The sequence below is a fragment of the Gavialis gangeticus genome, unplaced genomic scaffold (assembly GCF_001723915.1).
Source record: "Gavialis gangeticus isolate Ggan-Ray unplaced genomic scaffold, GavGan_comp1, whole genome shotgun sequence".
NCBI lineage: Eukaryota > Metazoa > Chordata > Crocodylia > Gavialidae > Gavialis > Gavialis gangeticus.
In genome coordinates this window covers 48,326,849-48,348,387 of record NW_017729029.1, presented here as the reverse complement: position 1 = coordinate 48,348,387, position 21,539 = coordinate 48,326,849, and the positions used below count along the sequence as shown (strand labels likewise).

At 45.3% G+C, this 21,539-nt stretch overlaps 1 protein-coding gene across 1 annotated transcript in view; it reads right to left on the bottom strand.

The window, feature by feature from the left end:
* LOC109300750 (synaptotagmin-like protein 2) overlaps window positions 1-21,531 on the bottom strand; it is a 38,686-nt gene extending 17,155 nt beyond the window's left edge. The window contains exons 1-9 of the mRNA XM_019521557.1: window positions 20,958-21,531; window positions 15,619-15,770; window positions 8,595-8,706; window positions 6,551-6,644; window positions 6,276-6,369; window positions 4,498-5,613; window positions 2,673-2,771; window positions 847-938; window positions 313-414 (exon numbers count right to left, since the gene is read on the bottom strand). Of these exons, the coding sequence (XP_019377102.1) occupies window positions 313-414; window positions 847-938; window positions 2,673-2,771; window positions 4,498-5,613; window positions 6,276-6,369; window positions 6,551-6,644; window positions 8,595-8,706; window positions 15,619-15,770; window positions 20,958-21,058 (1,962 nt within the window). The 5' untranslated portion in view covers window positions 21,059-21,531. The remainder of the gene's footprint in view (window positions 1-312; window positions 415-846; window positions 939-2,672; window positions 2,772-4,497; window positions 5,614-6,275; window positions 6,370-6,550; window positions 6,645-8,594; window positions 8,707-15,618; window positions 15,771-20,957) is intronic.
* Between the last annotated feature and the right edge of the window lie 8 nt (window positions 21,532-21,539).

Below are 21,539 nucleotides of genomic sequence, written 5' to 3'. Positions count from 1 at the left end.
ATCAAATAGTCACAATAATAATAATACTCCCTGTCTCCCATATGCTCTCAGTCTTGTCTATTTAGTTTGCAGGCATTTTGGAGCACAAGCTGTTTCTTACACAGTGGGACCCCAATCTTGAACAGGGTCTCTCAGCACTATTATAAGGCAAATAAATAATTAATAATAATCGTCATCCCCTCATCCCTCTAACAACACAATGCCCAGAAATGCATGGGACACCCCAGGTGCCACAACACTGGAACTGAATGCAGCATCACTGCATCCCACGGAGAAACCCTTTCAAGCAAGATGAACACATTAAGGACCTACCGAGGAGACTGAGGCCATGTCGGAGGAGTGGCTGCCAATGCTGGGAGTCTTTTTGTGCCTGTTAAACTGAAAGCTGATTTCTGAAGCCGTGTCCGATTCAGTCTGTTCAGAAAATAACAGGCATCTTTAACCACCGTGGCACAGGCACTACAAAGCACAACACGCAGAAACTGAGAGCTCAGCGGAGCCCATTAGAGAGAGAAGCAGGTTATGAGAACAGAAGATAGTGCAGGGAGTCTCCATAGGGACTTTCCTTCAGACCATCTGAAAAAACGTCATCATTAACTGACTACAGACAGAGCTGCATGCAGCCTGCCTGGCTGTAGGGAAGGTCACTCGAGCATGCAGCTTTGCAGGGAGAACACCACAAGATATCAGGACAAGCTGAAATTTTATGTTTTCTTAAGGAATTTGACTATACCTGTCACAATTTCTAAGGGTCCTCCTAGAGACACCCCAGAGCAGATCAGTGACTAGGAAAGACATTTTCAGCATGCACTTTATGAGCTTCAGGGGCTCAATGGACATTACTACCTCAGACAGAAGGACTGGAGTGGATCGGCTCAGCTCTTTGGCTCTCTCAGGCTCAAGAAGTTGCTGGGTTATCACTGGAGGCTTGTTGTAGGCTGTAAGCACAAGGGAGAAATAGGCAACAAGCTGTCTGATAGGCTGAGGCAGAAAAAGAGAATAAAGTAAGAACCAGTTTGTACTAACTGTGGACTACACCAAGGGCTTGGAATGAGGCAAAGAAGAGCTCTTAGAAGTCACGAGCATTGTACCCACTTCCCCCATATCTGAAGTTGGTCCATGAAATCAAAATGTATTCCTGAAATGCTCTCAGCTAAATTTTCTATGCTATTTTCAGTGTTTTCATTGCATTTGAGGGAGCCTGTAAACACCCTCTAGTGGCTAATTTAACCTAAATGTTAGCCTACAGAACTATGAATAACCAGGCTGAGACTGAACATAACAGCTTATTTCCTTGTTAATGCAGGTTTATGAAGAATAAAAGGTAATTGAAAAAACCCGGAAGAACTGACTGACAGTTTTATCACATGGTATGGAAGCATTTGCTGCTTACAAAAGGTTTGTAAATATTTTTGCCTACAATATAGGAGCTGCAGACTCTCTCCGTCAAATACTTCTGATAAGGACAGACAGATGCTTAATGAATCTTATTTTCTCGGTAACAGAGGAGCCTTTATCAAAGCCTGTTGAAGCTGGCTGAATATTTTCATTGCATATGATTTGATCTTGATACTGCCCGTGATACGGGGAAAAGTTATCTGCTTCCAAATTTTTGTTTTTGAAAACAAAAAAAGTGATATTTGTCTCATATCCAAGGACAAACTCTGCTTTCAGTTTGTCACCAGTATAGATCAGGGAAAATTTACACTGGTGTAACTGGGAAGAGAATACAGTTTTTTGGCCTTGCTTCTAACATACGGTGTGCACTGAAGCATGCTAACAGTGCCCCGAGTATCTGGTTTTATAAAGCATATGGCAATATCACAGGGGAAAGTGCCAAACTCCCCAATGAAGCAAACAAGAAAATACAAGCCTGATTATAACAGCTTTAAAAACGTGCCAAATCAGAAAGAGCGGTTGAAATTTAAACGGCCAAGTTAAATAAACATGCTTTGTTCCTTGTTTAACTTGTCCCTTTTGGATGACTAACCTTAGAATGGGCTTCATTTTAGATTACACGCACGCCAGCCATGAAGGATCATACTCACTACCAGGATTCAGTGTTCAAAATGCCCGGGCACTTCCTTAATAGCCCAGAAAGCTGCAAGGCATTTTCACTTTGAAACCGAAGTAATGTAATAAAATGTTGATTCTAGCCCTCCCTCCAACAAGCGACACGTAAGGCTACTTGATGGTGTTCACCATTACGAAGCTTGTGACTCTAAACAAAGCTCCACAGTAGCCTGAGCATCCAGAAGCTAAAATCCAAAGGCCAAGTAACTGAGTTGTGCTCGGTGTGGGGAACCAGCGCAGCTCGTTTAGCGTGGTCCTGGGCAGCCCCCTCAACAGAGACTCCGGCCTGTCCCACTCCCATTACCCCAGCAGTTGGGCTGACAGGGAGCTCATTTCCACAGAGCGCAAGGAGCCAAGTTAGGGTCTTTCTACTCCACCCCCCGCCCTTCGGAAAGCCTCGAAGTTTCACTCTTCACACCTGGAATGTATAACACACCAAAAGATGCTCTGAGGTTTCCTGGGTTTGCATCTAATTTGAAACATGCCAAGCCTGATAGCGTACTCCTTGCCTAGTAGGTGCCCAACAACTGAAGGATGAAGGCCACAAAGTATTACAATTTTGGAAACATAAAAGGGAAAGGCAGGAAGATGTTACTCACTCTCGGTGGTTGTATAAATGTTCACCATGCTCTTTGCAAGATTACTGCTATTAGCTCGTGCCAGAGCCTTGGCAACGGGAGACGGATCTGGATCTTCCTCTGGAATATGTTAAAAACCAAAGCACTGAAACAAGCAAGGGACTAAAACAGACAAGAGATCAAGGTCTAAAAGCCCTTCTGTTAGTTAGGACATCAAGGCTTCCATGGTGCTATCCAGGAGGGATTTTCCTAGCACACCCACTCACTCACTGCTGCTCACACTTGCCAAACACAGTGCTGAGGGCACCTGGTGGGTACCTGCTTTAGGCAGTTCTCAAGCATGCGGGAGACCAGAGTCTCAAGGACAGACACTGGGATGTCACCACATTCCTGGCTTTTGTTCAGAAGAGTCCCTCCCTGACACTGCTGGAAAAGCAGCATACACATTAACTGGATTACATGAAAGAGCATTTTTCTGCTCAAATGCCCCACCCTCTCAATGGTATCTCATTCCCAGCGTGCCTTTGAAAATCTCCCACAAAGCCCCTGAGAAAAACTTCACTCCATCATAGAAACGTGCAATGCTTGAAGGATTAGTCCAGTCACTGAAGCAGACCACGGCCCGCACAACACCTCCCACACCACACAGACCACCTGCTGTAATAACACCAAGTGCACCATGAAGCAGAAATGCATCTGTGAAATACTGAGTGGTAGACACAGGAAATGCATGTATTAGCCCAAATGACAATTCAGGATTTTCACTGAGATGTTAGGCGAGATAGGAAATAAACTCTGAAATTACATCAGTATTGGACAAAAAAGGTTGGTGCAGGTAAAAAACAAACTGGATTTTGTGTGAAAATGTGGTTCTACTCTAGATCAAGTGCAAGAAGGTTAGAAAGACTGCCTCTGAGACAGACACCCTCAACTCCCAGGTTACCAGCTGACGGCGAACAAGGCTGAGAATGAAGAGAGTCCACATTTTAGTGTTACACTGCTGTAAGAATAGCTTTTCCCATGCAGGTGCATGTAGGCACAGTTCATTTTGCCCATAGTAACAGCCGCAGAGACACCTAGTTGAACACACACCTTAGAAGGTTCAGGCACATTAAAAAAAACGGCATTTTTACCATGGTGAGGAGAACAGTATAAAACCCCAGAGATACAGAACTGGAATTGCAATTAATTTTGTTTGCAGTTTGGAGCCCACATTTAGTTATGAATAAAACACTGGAGGCCAAGTAGAAGGCCCCAAAGTCATTACTGCATAAACACTGTTTGGTGGCTTAAGTCCATTTCCTAGTGGACAGGAGCCAATACCATCGAGATTAAAATCCTAAATCCCTCCATGCTGAATTAGGCACCTTTGCTTCACATTTTATTTGTCAACAATTCAACAGGAAGAACAAATAATGAATATTAACAAACCCCATACACAAAAGGCACACAGCTCTCCCAGCTACTTGATTAAAATGGGATCTCTGGGTAGAAAAGAGTTGTTAGCAGGTGCCATAGACTGGACTAAACAGAGATGAGACTGTCCAGAGATGAAGTGCCACCATGGCAGGGACTAAGCTGATTAGGTTGACTGGGGCCAGGAAGGTGTAGGGAATTAATGCAGTGCTGCTGCCCTTTCTATACTGGTGCTGCTGACACAGGGACGACTTCAGTCTTCAAAGCGGAGACTTCACACCTTCCGTAAACACTAACACTTTGTGTAGACAGTAAAAGGAAGGTGGACAGAGGGATTGGGGAAGAGACCACGTGCAAGGAAGCAGAAAAGATTCTTACTGGGACTCTACCATGAAGGCATCATAGCAGGGCAGTTGGGAGTTTTCAATACCTGAGTAAACAGCGGAGTCAGTTCCCTGAACGATTTCTCTCTCCCTGGCAGGCTCATCATGTGTTAGGTGGTTTGAAGGCTCGTATGTCTTCTCCTCAGGCACCTCTCCATTAGTTTCCTCGTTGTCCTGAATGACCAAGTTAGACCTTTCATCTCTCTCACCATCGTCCTTATCGTCTGAACATGCAGGGTCAATCAATATCTGAATCCTAGCAGCCAGTGAATCCACCTTGCGCTTGCTTTCTTCTGGCATGACGTACTCATCTGCTGGCGTCTCTGGCTCAAAGAGGCTGCCAGGACTCTCTGCTGTGGGCGATTCTATTTTGATGGAAGGCACTCGCACAGGCAGCCTGGACCTCTTCGAACTGCGCTGGGCCTTCCTCTCCTCCTCTGGGGCTGACTGCCTTCCGTTGCTTTCACTCAGGGAATTATTTTTAGTAACCACTGCACCTTTGCTTTTGGCATATGTGGATCTGGGCACAGAGGAGGCTGACCCCCTCCTTGGAGGGGCTACATAGCTTGGTTCGTCTTCACTAGAAGATACGGTGACTGTTCTCTTGTAAGGAATTCTGGTTTTAGTGGGGATATTGGCCTTTTCTTCACCATTTTGGCTTTGATTAGACTGTACAGAGAGTGAGCGAGTCAGCTTGAACTGTCTCCCATTTGACTCCACCAAGTTGGATTCCAAAGTGTTTTCTGCTACTGAGGACTCTGCTCCTTTCTCCCAAAAGTCCTTCAAGTTCTTGAAATGTTCACGATCAAGGCCAATGTCCTCCTCTTTACTGCTCATGGAAGAAATGGTATAGTTGGCTCCTTGCTTCAGAGTTCGGTTGTTTTCCTCTTCTAGAGAGGGAGCTTTTGAGCTCTTGAGTTTCTCTCTCTTGGCAAGGCTGCCCTCAGACTGCTCCGTGTTATTCACAGGCAGCTCTGATCTGGGTTTGCCTTTGCTTGGTCTCCTCTTGACTGGTATTTTGCTGAAAATATTCGTTTCTTCAGCTGGACTTTTTGGTCTGGCTGGGATGCCACTGACCAAATCAGGAACATCCGTGCTAGGAGAGTAATAGGGCTGAACTAGATCTTCTGAAAATTTGGCAGACAATGAAGATGTTTCATGACCTATAACAATAAAGAGCATTCACAGTTTATTCTATGTGATATTTAAATAGAAGATCTGTGCTACAGCTTATTGAAAATTCAAAATTACCAACACATTTCAAAATCTAAAAGAAATGGGAAATGTAAGCAATATGAAGGATGCTCTTGGGCTCTGGTTTGTATGTCTGAAGTAAGCTAAGTAGTGCTGGTTTCACAGCATTGAAGGTACTCAGATAATATTTACATTTGCTATTTGTTAAGCACTAATAATGTGCCTACTACTGCACCAGAGCGAGGAATACGTTGCTCCTTGACCCAAGAAGCCTACAAGCTAAGCAAATAGACTATGTAAAATGCACTGGAGAAGTTATATATCTGTATCTATGTGTATTTTAAGAGACTGGATGTATATAAAAACATTACATTTGTTATTTAAGTTGGATTTATTAATAAAGTTAAAAAAAATACCAGGGGATCCAAAGCAAGTTTAGTGTAGTTTAGTCATAGTAGGTTTCTCTCCTTCCTTTCTATGTCTGCCATAGTAGGTTTATACACTTCAGAGACCCCAGTCTTACATGCTGAAGTAAGAATGGCTCCACCTTCCTTATGTACAAACCAAACAACTTTTTGTAACTAGATGCCATCCAGGCTAAATAATAAAAGTCCACACTGCTGAAACTTACTTTTTTTAACCAGCTGCAGGTTCTCTGCTGTAGACAAGAATGGATTTACTCTAGTGTTGCTCCTTGCTGGTGACATATTGTTTATCCTGGATGTCTAAAAAAAATAAATCCTGTCAGGGTCTTTAAACAGGCAAAACTGGAAAAGTGTGGTTGCATCTCAGCATGGACACTAAGCAGTCAGGCCATCAGGATTCCTCGATAAGCCAGCAGATGCAGCCTGTATGCAGGCTGCAGGAATCATTAAGTGCAATACAGAGCCTGTGTGTGAATACTACCTTTTCCAATGTGGATGGAAGCTTGGAGAGTCTTGGCTTGGGCTTTGGCGAGCTGCTACATCCCTCTGAAGAATCAAAACCAGCTGGATTAGATCTGCAGATGAGAGACGTGTTAGCAAAGATGTAAGTTCCAAGATCAAAAATAAAATGGAACAAGCAAGTTCTATAGTGAGGTTCCCCCACAGGGTGATCTAACCTGTCCATTCAGCAATTTTTGCTATTTCTAAATTTTGCAAGCTGTTTATGCTGACCCCTGTCTGCTAAGATCACCCAGGCCTGATGCTTTCAATTATTTTCCTCATTAGGATTTGGAATGGCTTGGGGCACAGCAAAGGCTTGCTCCTACATGCATAAATCCCCCATTGCAGTCAAAGGAGCCTCTGTAGAGATAATGATCAATAAAATAAATGGACAGGTTTAGCCAGGTCTGACCTAGGTTTATTCAGGGCCAGACCTTTCCAGTGAAACCCGTGGAAGGAAGCCAAGAAGAAGGAAAACGCCATAAGATCCCTCCCCTGGATTCTCAGTCTCACTACGTTCTACAGAACAGATTATGGATCCAGCTGTTTAAGACCCTCATATTCCTCAACTACCCACAGAGGATTGACAGGACACCTGTGACAAGCCCCAGGGCTCTACTATAATTTGGTCAGCTGCTCCCCTGTCCCACTTTACCAACTGGCTGTGAGGGAGGATCGTTCTACCATGCCTTCCCTAGCTGAAGGCTCTCCTGAGATTCCTGTTTGAAATGGAGGAGCCAAAGGCCACCCCTACATCCGCTCACATCTTCATTGCATCCATTGTCCACTCTATGTTCATGCCTGCATTCCCAGATATCCTACTGCCATTGCAGCACAAGACTTCCTATTCCATGTAAGAGAGAGATGCCCTTCTACACATGGTTCCAGGAGCAGGGCACGAGTAGGCTCCCAGCTCTTCCTTATTCAGCTTACAGGCAGAGATTTTAGATAGTGGGAACACCTAGAATTATATTAGATAGTAAAAAATAATAGATAGGCTGTAAACCCTTATGCCTCAGGGCAGAAATCAACTGCTAACTGCTTGGTGGTTAGGATGAAAACTTCCTTGTGGACAGGTTACATGATTCCTTACACCTTCTCTAGGAGCATCTGGTGGTAGCAAGAGGATGCTGGACAAGAGGGACCCCTGGTCAGATCCAGGATAGGAATGCCTGGCCTGCAAGTCTGACTGCCCAAAAAAGGAATGATAAAAACCGAGTAAGGATTTCAGGGTCTGGCCAAACACAACAGAAGGCACATCTCTGCTGGGGATGCAAGTGCAGAGAGAACTTTCTTCTGTGAAAAGACTTTTAGATTCTGCCCTTTTCGTAAATACCCCACTAGAAAATTGCACTAGGAGTGGCAGCAGCAGCAGCAGGCTGCTTATTTAATAATGTCTTGACTCGCTTCCCACTTGCTAGGAGTAATTTCTTATTTGACTGACAAAAATACAAAGGAGCTACAGGAAACAATCCACCCAAATGCAAATACAATAATGGCTTATCTATAGCCTAAAAACACAGAATGGGGGTCACCAAATTGCTTGTTCAGGTGCTTTATGGGGCAGCTTTGCACAGTGCACATAAAACATTTGCAGCGTTCCAGATCATTGCAAAGGGGTGGCAAGGAACTGCCAGGAAGTGAGCAATTTCCTAAAGCAGCTCGCTTTGTTAACGGTGCACAAAGGCAAAAATTAAACATATTCAAAATTATCAATAATCTGAAAAAAATTATCTGTAATATCCTGACACTGGCCATTGCTGCCTTTTTACTGGCCCCCTTATCAAATCATGCAGGAAAACTTTGATGGAACAAGGGGCATTACCAGTCAGGATTAATGGAGAATACCTGGAAAAGAATTTACAAACTCTCAAACACACCCATTCTTAATATAAGCATGAAAACTCTGTTAACTGGCCAAGATTTAACTTGTATTTAATATGTCATGAAAGTAACGGAGGCAACGAACTTGCAGTGTGTGTGGCCACTAGCCAGTACTAAAACAACAATCCTTACTGAGTTACCTCTCGTCCCACAAATCTGGGGGGAGTTCAGGGGAGGAAGGACATCTTGCTTCTGATGGCAGGGAAGCTGCTTTGTCTTCCAGTTCCTCGCAGATGTCTTTATTAGCCTCATCTATTATATAACAGAGAGGATTGAGAAATGATATTTAATTAGCAATTGTGATGGCTGCTACATTTTATGCTGGTGTAAACAAATGCTTGTTAGATGATGCATTCCAACGATAAATCTGTAACATTAACACAGGGTAATTAGGAGGGAGCCAGGTTGGCTCACTTTTGCTCAGCAGATCCACCAGCTTCAATGGGGGTGGAGGAGTGAAAGCAAAAGATGCTTGCATAGAGCCACCACTTCCAGGAGCAGCACTATAAAAAGCATGTCCCAACCCGCTGTCATGTGACAACAGAAGCAGATCTGGTTAGTGAATTTATTACTGACAGAAGCTGTCAAACCGCTGCAAAACCTTAACAGTGGCTGTCAATAAAATTAATCCATTCCAGGATTTTAATTCAGCCTCTTCCTGTTTCAAGTCAAAGTCATCTGATCTTGGCAAACAAAGGAGGCAGCCAATACAGTTAATAGAGAAGATCCCTATTGTTCGCCCTGGCACAGGGATAAGCCATGCCTCCCGAGTTCTGCCGTACCAACCGAAAGGAACAACACAAGACAGTTAGCTTCTGAACAGTGTGCCAGTGAAAAAAAAACATTGCCAAGACTCAACTGGTAAAAGAGTCTCCTGTCCACCAGAAGGCAAGAAAAGAAAATCTCAAACAAGAATGAAGAAACCCAATTCATTCTGATCAGTTAAAAGAAAAATACAAGAGGCCACAGTGTATTTATTCATTGCTAAGCTAGGTCTCTCTTTAAGAGTATATACACCTGTTACTAAATTTGCCAACACTTTTTGGAACATCTTCCATTAAATATACTATAAATAGGTGATCAGATGGCTACATTTCGCAGAGCCCTGTACAATCCATCGTGTATAAAATTACTTGCCATTCAGCAGTACGTTTAGAAAAATGGGACTGCACAGTTCTATGCAGGCAGGTTATGGCTCAACTGCCTACTCTTGGAGCCTGTCCCTTCCTCTGAAGCCTCTGGTGCCAGCGAATGTCAGAGCTGTGGATGGCCAACGTCAGTGTCTGATGCCTGTTCTGATCCAATATGAGAGAACCTGTGTTCCTCAAATCTAGAAAATCATGCTGGGTTTTTTCAGGCCTGTGCACCACTGTTCATCTCTCCTTACCTCCGTATGTACAACTCTCTAGTCTTCATCTGGGTTGCACAGATGTAAGTGAGCCTAGAAGACTGAACCTGGAATTTAAGTAGCGGGACAGCTGCACAAAACAGAACCTTTCCTAGAGCTGTTGCTGCTCTGCCGTTAACACGTGGCAGCCACTAAGGTTGGCAGCTACAGCGCCCTCACATGTAAAGGGAGCACGCAAGTTGTGCTGTTTTTACAGCCACTGTGCAGAGAGAACTGCGCTCGGAGAACGATCAGAGCTGTAACAAGGAAAAGCAGCCTCCTGCCAGCTTGGAACGGACAGATCACAACAGACCTCTCACATTTATACCCTGCCCCTCATCCCCGGAAGGCCTCGACACTTGCAAATTCCACTCAGCTTGCAACTTACTCAAAGGCAGATCCAGACTTTTGAAAAGGGGGGTGCAGTTGATGAGGTGCATCATCACGTTTCAAACAGCACATATTTTTCTCCAGTTAAAAATAAACTAGAAGCATTGCTAACTGGCTAGAGGCCTTGAGCTGTATTATTCAGTTTAAGATTGAAGCCAAAACAAATATAACGGCCTCAGAAGGAGTTAAAAACAATCTGCAGGGCTGTGAAATAGGAGCTTTGTTACCAGGAGCAGCTGACAGACAGCAGAATGGCAGAACAAAGGCTAGCTGGACTGATGGAGCATCAAGACCATTAAAAAGAAGAGAGGGTCATTAACACTTGTGGAAAGAAGAATTCAGAAGGGATCAAGTAGTTCATAATGAACCAAGAAGTCAGCTGACTCCCTCAGCACTGCCTGAATAGAAATGCTACTGCCATTTCCATGTAGGTGGTTGTAAACTTTGGGTGGACCAAGAAACAAAGGGGATGTGACTGTACTGCTGTACCCCCCCTGGATCCGCCCCTGAACTCACTGCTAAATGCATTGCATCACATTTGCTTTTTCTGTACACTGTCCTTCAGGGAAAGTTCAAATAAAGCTCCTTTTGCCCTGTTGCCACTTGCAGCATTTAAATTATTTAATACATTATTTAATCTCATTTTGGATTATTATGCATTTAGATGCCTCCGTCAAATCAATTCTGTCATATCTGATTCCTTTCATCACAAACAAGTTCGACACTGTCGAGTTAAGCACAGTAGCCTTGGTAACATTGAGGACAAAAAGTGACAGACACATTCCATCTTAAATTAACAGTTGTTCAACCAGTTTAACGTGCCCAGACATTTCTTTAAAAAAAAATAGGTACAGCTAACCATACAGCTCTAATACTTTTACTGCTCCACCTTCTCCCCATTTCCAATCACTCGGAAATTTAGACATTCAGCGTATGAGATATAACACAGGAAACTGTCCTACAGGGAGCCATTCTGCATCAGCCAGAAGATGAACTGGCTGCTCTGTTAGGTGTTCTTTACTTCTCATGCATTGATTTTTCACAGGATAAAGCACAAGTTGTTACCACAAACTTCATTAAATTGCTCACAGCAAGAATAAGGTAGGACAGCCAACAGCAAGCCTGTGCTTACCATCACATTCCTCACAGGATTTAAAAACTATTCATTATCTCCAGCCTAGAGAGATGCACTCCATGCCAAGCTCTGATCATGCTAGACTAAAGGTATGTCCCACTGCAGACTGCAGTCCAGTGCAGAGAAGCTATAAGCAGTGGAGGGGTTGAGTATCTGAAGCAATATAGCCACATCAGCATGTGGTTTAGCCAGAGCTAATTTCCACTGCTCTCACCAAGGTAAATAGGCCGGCTGTGAAGTCTGTATTGCCACCGAGAGAGTGTTTCCGGTACCCAAACTAACTCATTCGCAGATGGCTCAGGTAGAGACATCTGTACCTCTACTACAGTACGTTGCAGACTATAGTGAACACGTACCCAAAGTCCATCTCTTTATCTTCTGGATTTATATGAGTGTCCAAGCGTATTCCACATAAAACCACTAACAACACGAAAATCCTCTGCAGAGGTCACAGGATCTCTGGAACGTCTCATTTTGGGGGTCCTATCTCTGCTTATTGGGCCTTTTTATGAAGATAATATTTTCATTTCCTCCTTTTCTCTGTGGTAGGAGTTGAGCAGTGAAAGGGGATGTCAGTGCCCAGCTGGTAGGACCTCTCCAAGATCCCTCCACATCCTAACATAATGCCCAGGGCTTTCATCCAGGATTTATAGCCCTTCTTGAGTCATGGGAGCATTGTATTAAAAATGGACTTTTCACCTGTCCGCAGGATGAACAGCCCTGATCTCCATAGGGAAAAGGTAACATTTTGACAAGACAGTGATCAGAAGCCTTCGTCTCACTAATTTTAGACTCGGGGCCATGTTGTATGTCCCAGCCTGAAAGATGCTAGTAATTCCTCCCTGTGCAGGCCAAACTCTTCTCTGAAGGACACCAGCATAATTCTGATCTTTATCAAGGGAATCATCGAGAGAACATATGCTCCACTTGTATGTTAAGAAAACATGTCTGTTACCAGCAAGGGAATATCAGCATTTGGCAAATAACCGAAGTCTTTGATAAAAAGAATTGCTTCAGTGCCTGACATCTTACTTCTACCCAAAGCTGAGAATACGTCAATGAGAAGGTAACGGGGAAACATCTATTTGAAAGTAATAGTCACATAGATGTTCTGCTACTGATTTTAAAAACAGTCTTTAGAGAAAGATAGAGAGAATCGGGGGCAAGAAGAGGAAAGGAAGAATGGGAGAAGGAAGACCAAGGTAAAGTTTAACCACAACCTTAGATAATAATAAGGTTAACAACACTTGTCAGGGCCTTTTTAAACAAATATTTTTCCCGCTGCCCAAAATACATGTTCAAAGACACATTTTTTAGACGGTTCTTTTTGGGGGTTTTTTTTAGAGGTAAACCTTAAAAAAAAATGTCTATTACTTACCCTAGATCCAAATCACAACCCTAGGAGTTAAGTCTGAACAAAACAGGACTTAAAACATTTCTGCCTGTGGCTGCTCATCTCCTGACCTGGGCTGTTTGCTAATGATGTCAGGGTCGCTCACAAGGCAAAAGCCTAAAGACTGAAATTCAATGCTGGCTGTTAGCCAGCACATAGAAAAAGAGGCCCTGTCTTGACCTTTCCCCATCACAATGACACAGGGCCTGCTGAAACTCCTGCCTCTGTGTAAATATTGTTTTAACTTATTGACATTGTTGCAGACCCTAGAAAAAAAGCTGCATTCCAGAGCGGGCACCACCAAGGCTGCAACACAGTTGTGTTGGGAAGAGATTGTCATTTTTTAAGTTTCCAGAAGTTTTATAAAATACAACAGTGCATTTAATCCCCAGGTCTTAAATAAAACCCAAGGAAATAGCTCTCCATGCCCCTCCCCCAAAAAATCTGTTTACACTTTCAACCTGGAAAAAATAATATGAGTTGCTCCTGCATTATTACAGCAACTCTGTAACCTAAGTTCAGTGAAACCCCCCACTGAAGAGCAAGTATAAAAGGTGATTCATATAACATGGAGGACCAGTTCTTCAATACAGAACCACTGACATCGGTGATCTATTCCAAACTACATCAACCAAGTGAGGGTTAAGTTAAGAGAGAAATTAAAATAGTACAAGGTCCTGATTCAAAGTCATTTTCCATGTGCTTAACTTTGGATACATGCTTAAGTTGCATTGCTTTAAAAGCACACTTAAGCGCTTTGCTGAACTGGGGCTTTTGAGAAGGAAAGGGACTCAGTGCGAGAGATCCAGGTCAATGAGCCAGGGGACAGAAAAGCACAGCCTGCACTTTTAGAGAGTCTGAAGGAGGAAACACAGATGAGCTTAGTAAAGGAGCACCAAGATGAGTGGGCAGAAGGGAAGATGGATATGAAGCCAAGTAAATTAGCAAAAGCAGGCTGGCAGGTCACCTGATGTGGACTCTGTGAAGGCTTCAAGAGCAATTATAACTGTAGAGTCCTTGGTAAACTTTGGTTAGAGCTGCCCATCATGACCACAGCTTGAGAGCTGGGAACTACCTCAGCATGTCTGCACAGCTGTGATTTCCCTCCACCACAAAATAATCGATCTGGAGATTGTGCAAGAGTGGCGTCCAGTCCTGCGGCATTTCTGCAGAGCCGGAACTGCCTGCTATTTCTGTCCAGGATGATGTGAATCATCCCCGCTGCTATTTCCACAAATGTTCAGTCAGAAGTGCCAATTCCAGCTGGTTACATTTGCACTCATCACGCAGCCCTGCCCCTCTCATAAAGAGCTGCTCTATTTTCTTCGGCGCCCTTCGCAGTCAAGTCACATTAGTTGTGTTCCATAAATGACCACGGATTTCAGCTGCGTGTCAAATCAAGCACAGCGCATCCTGCATGGCACTAAGCCAAGGCCCCAGACACACCCTTGTTACGGCACCTAGCTTTGGCACTAAACAGACATATTGCACTTTGAAAGTGCATTGTCCCACCTCGGCTGGAGTTATTTCCTTGTACAGGATTAAACTTGCATTGTTTTGTCAGTCTTCTGCTGAAGGTACTAGGTTTGCATCCTCCTTCCTCCTAGCAGAGTGACAGGGAGAGCAGACTCAAGAAGGAAGGACCAGATCAAAGGAAGAAGCCATACACTTATCTCTCTTCTCAGTCTCCTTCTTGCCCATTGACAGTCTGGCTCTTGAAAGAGCTCCCTGCAGGACTGTACTGTCGGGAGTGGTGGTCACATCCAGGCCAGCCCCCAGCCCTGCTAAGCACCTGCACAAGAGCAACAGGGTAGAACGAGCTGGTGCTAAAGCAGCAGCACTCTCTCCTCTGAGCCAGGAACCACCGGGACTCTGTCCCCTCTGTGTAGGGAGGTGGACAGAGTAATTTACCTGAAAGCAACACATTCACCAGATGTTCCAGTAGATTTAACTTGTAAGCTCTTCAAGGCAGGGACTCTTCCTTGCTGCAAATACAGCACATGGGACCACTGGGTGCTCATCTCAGCTGGGATCTCAGGAGCTGCTGCAATAGCAATAGTCATGCCTTGGCACAACAGGAGCCAACCTTTCGGGCAAATGCACCACATATTAGCCCCACATTCTCTCCAAGTGCCACTCCGATCCTCTTCCCCTGTTTGGTCTGCTGCTCTGATTTCCACGCCCAGCCCTGTGCTGCTGGCCCAGTTTGCTGCTTTGCTTCCCCCACTACCTGCCACTGTGCTGCCTGTCCCCTCCCCAAGCTCCTGCACACCACACGCCTGCCTTAGCAGATGCATCACTTAATAAGAAGAGATGATGAAGTGGGAGAGAAACAGAGAAATGGTGCCCTTAAACTCCTTCATCCGTACAAGGGCAGTACGGTGCAGTGAACCCGGCTCACTTCTCAGCAGAGAGAATGCACTTTGGAAACTTTTGGGCCACAGCCACTTGCCATGTCTGGTGAAGCCATGCCAGCTGCACTGTAGCTAAATTTATCTCGTATTGATTCAGAGTCTGAATCCATTTTGTTTTGGCTCCAATTTTTATGGCACATGTCAATCCAGTGCAGGGAAAACAAACCAGGCACTATGTGCCACTTGCTCCCAGCTATGTCTTTAAAACGGGGGTCAAGTGAACTTAATTGGAGCATAGGTCTTGCACTGGTTCTTTGCACCTGGGTGAAGTTCACCCTAACATTGCCTCAGTTATAATCTCCAATGTTGACCAGAGAGCTTAGCATAGCCCTTTGAGAATGCAAATACAAAGCCTACTGCCCCAAAGGGCTCAACATGGAGGACCAGTGACTGAGTCTCACCTGTTGGGTCCAGGTGGATTTACATTGCTCTGCATGATACTTACTTTCTAGTTTGCCCTTCTTCCTTCTAATTGATGCTCGAAGCAGATCTGGCCCCTCTAGCTCCTCTTGAAAACGCTTTGCCTTCACTTCATAAAACCATTCACCAGTCACAAACTTCTTCTTCTTTTCATCATGGATAGAGCCTTGCAATCGTCTAGGGAGAAAAAGACAAATAGGGTATATGCAAAAAAAGGCAAGAGGTGGAGAAAAAAACAAAATAAAACCTTTCTCAATGTATTTTTATGGCACAAACTAGAAGTCCTAGGAGAATCCAGTTGACAGATCTCATGAGGACTTTGGAAAGCCTCACACAACACTGCTTTCAAATACAGTCTGAGAAAGCCAGAGAGACTGAGTTTAATCAAGGTATCATTGGACTAACATGGGGTTAAATGGATACAAATACACACAAAACACACTGACACACCTGTCTGTCGAGGTGTATATAAGCCTGCTTAAATTAATAACACTTAGTATCTCTGTAGTGCCTTTAATATTAGGGTATTACAAATCTTTACAAATATTCTCCCAAAATTTCAGAGAGCTAGGAATCTCTTCACTGACTTCTGGGATAGAGCACAGTGGGTTGATTTAACAGTTAAGGATAGGAGGTAAAGGCAAATACTATTTCCCATTAAAATGCAGGAAAAGTCAGGTGGGCTGCATGTAATTACTGAAGGTAGAAGTTAGGCAAGACAAAGGGATGTCTGCACTGCTTTTGCAGTGCTCTCAAGCATGCCCTTCCACTCCATACACACCATTCCCAGAAACAAGGCCGTGAAGCCACCCTGGGGTGCCTCCTCCCACTGCTGTCTCCAGTGTGCTTGAGAGCAGCAGTGAGAAGTTACCCTTTTAAGGCGGCTTTGTTGCCTCATTTTGGGACTGGCACGTGCCGGGTGGGAATGGATGGACAGGGTTTGTTTGAAAGTGGCGCTCCTGTGGAAATGGTGCAGACATATGCTGAGCTAAAACACCATCCTCTTCCTAAATATGTCACTGCATCATGAATATGGGAACTGCTAGACACCAAGAACTGGGTGTTACAAACCAGCTGAAGCACAGGCTCCTCCAGAAAGAGGATGTGTCCACCTGTTCAGCCGAGGCGCTGGGTCTGTTCTGACTCAGCGGGAAGACTGCCATCCTCCGAATCGCTGATGCTGCCTCCTGCAGCATGCACCAAACTTGTGGTCTCCCTTTCAGTTACTGACTCAGCCTCACCAATGTTAGACAGTGAATGGAGCTGAAATTGCAATGCGAGAAAAGGTACAGCGCATTTTGATTTCCTGCCAGCATTAGCTTGTGTGTCTCCTCTCTCACCTCTAGTAGTTTACTGACTGGTGTAGATATTCTATGACTCCATTGTACCCCAATGTGGTCAATGGCTAGTGGCATCAGTCCAGGGCTGCATAAACCTATCTCCCCTTGGGAAATACCTAGCGCACTCTTATAAAGGATCTGGAGGCAGCCAGGCAGCTTAGAATAAGGAAGAGCAAAAGGACAGCTCCAGCTGGCATCCAGCACAGAGCAACTTTACCCACACCTAATAGTGCCTTACTTCTTGCATAATCACATTCATTTCCATGGGACCGAGCAGCAAGGGGACAGTGCGAGTAAAGTGACACAGCATCTGGCCTTATATTGGCCAGATTGCAACACTTCTGTACGTAGTTTTAACACGTAGTTTCTTTAAGGTATTTTCAGGGGGTGGAGGGGGAGGAATGTTGTTGATATCTGAATAAAGTAGACTAAAAATCTGTTCATTTTGTTTCATTTTTGCTGGAGACTACATAGCTGTCCTCCAAGACTGAAGCTGGGTTTGTTTTCCGAACAGTCGGAGAATAATGCTCATATTATGAGGAGCAATTGAAAGCAATGTCATGACACATGCTAATGAACAGGCATTAAAGAATGCCTGAATGTAGGCGCATAGGTCACGTACTTGTAAGGAAATGATGTTGAGTTTGCACCAAACATCTTATTCTGATCCCATCTGACAAAGTTAAAAAGGCTTAAATAGAAAGGAGATCTCTGGGCGCTGTTTCTACCTTGGGAAGATGCTCCCTTTGCTCAAGGGGGTGTCCAGGAGGTGAAGGGTGGGAAAGCAAATTTTAACGCCTGCTCATGACAAGCCAGTTTAGAGCCATGACTGGTCCAGTAGGGCCTTGCAGAGCCTTGATAGCAATCCAATTCCATGAAGCTGCCCAAATTTTCAACCAAGCCTGAGCCCAGCCTCTCTTTTTGTGTCTGTAAATGAATTGCAGGCACAAACGTTAATTGCAGGTCCCCTGCACCGGGACCGCTCATCTGATTTGTGCTCATCTACACCTACAGATAGGGAAACTAGAAGGCAGCCTGGGTAGTCAGCCCGGGGACCCTGCTCATCTGTCAAGCTAACCACAAACAGCAGCATTTGGCCAATGGCAAGTCCCCAAGAAGTCTCATCAGGAATGAATATGAATACATCTTAAATGTGTCGCTTGAGGCATTTGATCATCCAGACATATTCTGCCTTGGTAAGTGTCCTGCCTCATGTAGGAAATCTCAGGCTTGGACTTTCCATGCTGAGTCCACCACCCGCTGACATGCAAACGTGGATTTTCTCATACAAGACTGACTGGGTCAACTCTTCCACTTGAGAGTTTAGTTCTGGGCTTTACTCCAAGTTCTGCCCACGGCAATCCTTCACAAGTGTAAGCAAACACTTCCTATCCCTGGTTGGAAGACGAGGAACGGAGGCAGTGAAGTCTCTGAATATATCTGTACCCCACAGAGGCACTGGGTGGCTAAATCCAGCATTTCCAGGAAGGTACTCAATGAAAGCCCTATGCAATGTGAAAAGCCTATGGGCATCCAGACATCTAATGTAGCCACAATGCTGCGCACCGTGGCCACTAGGAAATTCCAGGAAACATTGAGGGTAGAATCCAGAAGCGTCTGCTGCTGCCTCTGAGCTAAAGGAGAATCTCCCTTTGCAGTTTAGGGCTCATGAAACACGAATGAGCTCTTGTGAACCCACCTACTTGCAGGCTTTGAGGGGATGCACACGAATACGTTCACTGCATGCACTTTCCCAATTACTCCCTGCAAGTAAGTGACTCCTGGCCCAGTGACTCTGCTGAAGCTGACAAAGCGCTGCGGAAACTGGAAACCATTCCCTCGGCAGCTGCAAAGGGGACTGCTAGAAGAAATTCCTATTTATCTCAGGGGCTTTGCCTTTCCCCAGGCTACTGAGTGTGCAGTGCATCTGCCTGTAGCTACAAAGGCTCCAGAGGTTGCCCTGTGAAATCCCTAGGTTCAGAGCAGCATGACAATGAAGGTGGCTCCCTGCATTAGCTGGGCTGGAAAACAGAGCACATGCTGAACATGGATATTCAGTTGTTAATGCAAACCCGAATCGGAGACACCTGCCAGGTTAGCTGCCTTCAGCAGGATTTGTCTATTTTTGGCACTTTTGTGGATTTCTTTCATTCCTTTCCTGAACTCCGGAACCAAACACAGCCTTGATGTAACCATACTGAAACACATTAAGCTGCCAGAAGCATCAGTCTGGCCCTTAGACATTTCCAGCAGACAGTAGCTTTCCTCTGGGTCACTGCACCAAACCAAATACAGCATGCAAACAGTTAGCTCCCCTTCCTGAGCACGGCTTCTCTTACTGTAACTGGCCCTGACACGCCCATGGCTGATTTTTTTTTTTTGGCACCCAGGCTAATAAGTGTCTTGTTCACTGACCTGTACCTTTAACTCTGCTCCAGTGATTTTGTTTTTGCACAAAAACTTGCTGAGTTAGATCTCTGTTTGCTGGTCCTGCCTTTGCAGAGCTCAGTGCAATTCTGGGAAAGGATTTCCAACACCCTGGAAAGGCTGAGGGTGCTGGAGGGTACAAAGGGGGCAGCTTCCTGTGTGGGTCTGAGGAGCAACGTAGGATTTCGCAGTGCAACTTCTGGAGCTTTTGTAGCTGCCAGCAGATATGCTGCACGCTCAGTAGCGTTACATTTGGGCTGCCTCGGGGCAGAGGCACCGGGTACAGATTGCAGACTCTGCTTTCTGGCAAGCTGTCATGGGATATTGTGCTTCTGTCAGTATTACAAACTCCCTCCTAGCCCCTGCTCTCAGCACAGCTAGCCTAGCCCCCAGAGAGGGCTTTGCAGGGGGCGTTGTCTTGCTTTTAGTGAGGTCCTGAGAAAGACATGGCAAGGTGGGCGATTCCTCAGTTCCCACATGGCCCCTGCACACTTGGGAGACTAAGAGGCAGCACATTTGGTGGGGAAAAAGGGAGAGCATGCCCTAGCAACTGGGCCCCACATCCTACCCCTGGGTGGAGGAAACGTCATTAGTCCTCTCTGTGGGGGCACACAGTGGATAACAATACCGTGCCCCAGTGCTGCACCAGAGGTAACTTATGGTACCTAAAAACTAAGGAACACATTTTGATCTTACTGACAGTAGTACGAATCACCCACTGTGATCACATTGACTTGAGTTAGCTTCTTCCACCAGTTATTGCTCAGAATAGATCACACATTGAAACCAAAACTATGCATCTTCCTGAAAAGCTTGCTAACATTAAATGTATCCCAGTGTTGGCTTCACCAGAGATAAGGATCCGGGTCTTCCCAAACTCAGACCCCAACCACCAATAACTCTTGGCTAGCTGATCTCTATAGCCCTCTTCTTGTAACCTGAGGGCTGGACATGAGCCTCCTCAGGAGCTGCCGCAGAAGTGCGGCACAGCGAGCACGGGCCCAGACAATGGGCTTAGTCTTTTCTGGCTCAGCAAAAAGTCAAGGGTCATGTCCTCCGCTGGCTTCGTTCCACTGGCTTCAACTGACCTATGCCAAATGACATCAGCTCACAGCCTGGCCCAGCAGCTTAGCCTCTTGCTTGCTATAAACCCAGAACAACCTGATGGCAGCATGAACATGTCTTGAAGCTGGGGTACAAGTGAGACAAGCTCTCTTCTTGGCTCCGCTGCCGTGGCTGTGCTCTGCCCCTGCCCCCGGATAAGAAATGATGAAGCAGAAGCCAGCCCAGGGAGGGGGCAGCTCCCATCAAACAACACCGATCCCCCAATCTGCCAAGACGTGTGGACAAATTCAGGGAGTCACAGCCAGCTCTGCTGAAGGAAAGCAGCTGCGAGAGTGACTGAAAATGCAAGGGAGGAGATGGAAGGACTCTGCCGGCTCTGGAGGTAAAGGGAAAAGGCCACTGCCACCGACTGCTCCTCAGACCCACACACACGCATTTACACACACAAAACTATATGCAAAAAACATGCATCCTAGTTTGAGGATCCCTTCCCCAACGATCTCAGTATCTGTGAACACTCGGTCTTTCTTACCTGACACGATCACTGTCCTTTTTCTTCAGCTCTGCATCTCTCTGCAGCACCTTCATAAGCTTCTCATATTCCTCCTCCGTCAGAAAGCTTAGGTCCAACATCTTCTCTATACTGCTGTTCAACCAGCTGAAGCACTGGAAGACCCAAAGCTAATTCAGACTAGACTGCGAGCGTGCCATGAGCAGCCTCCGACGCAGACAGCTTCCGTCTGCTGAACGGTATTAGAGCTCCAAAAGAAAAAAAAGAAAACACCACACACTTCACACACCCATGGCGAGGATGGAAGCTGTGCTAAGGTCTGGACTTGTACTTTCAGGCACTAATCAGCCCTTCTCTGACATGGTTTCCTGTGTAGCATGCCTGCTGGTGCCACGGGAAAAAAAACAAAAAAACTCTTTCAGGCAGAAGTGTGTTTCTTCGCTTTCCTTGTTCACAGTCACGGCATTCTTGAGCCAGTGTCAATCAAGTATCCAAATATAGAGAGGAGCAAGTTTGCCACGGGCTTCAGCTGCAGCAGCAGGAATGAAGGACAAACCCTAAAGTTACAAACATCGACTGCCAGCACCTCTGCTGTGTGTCTTG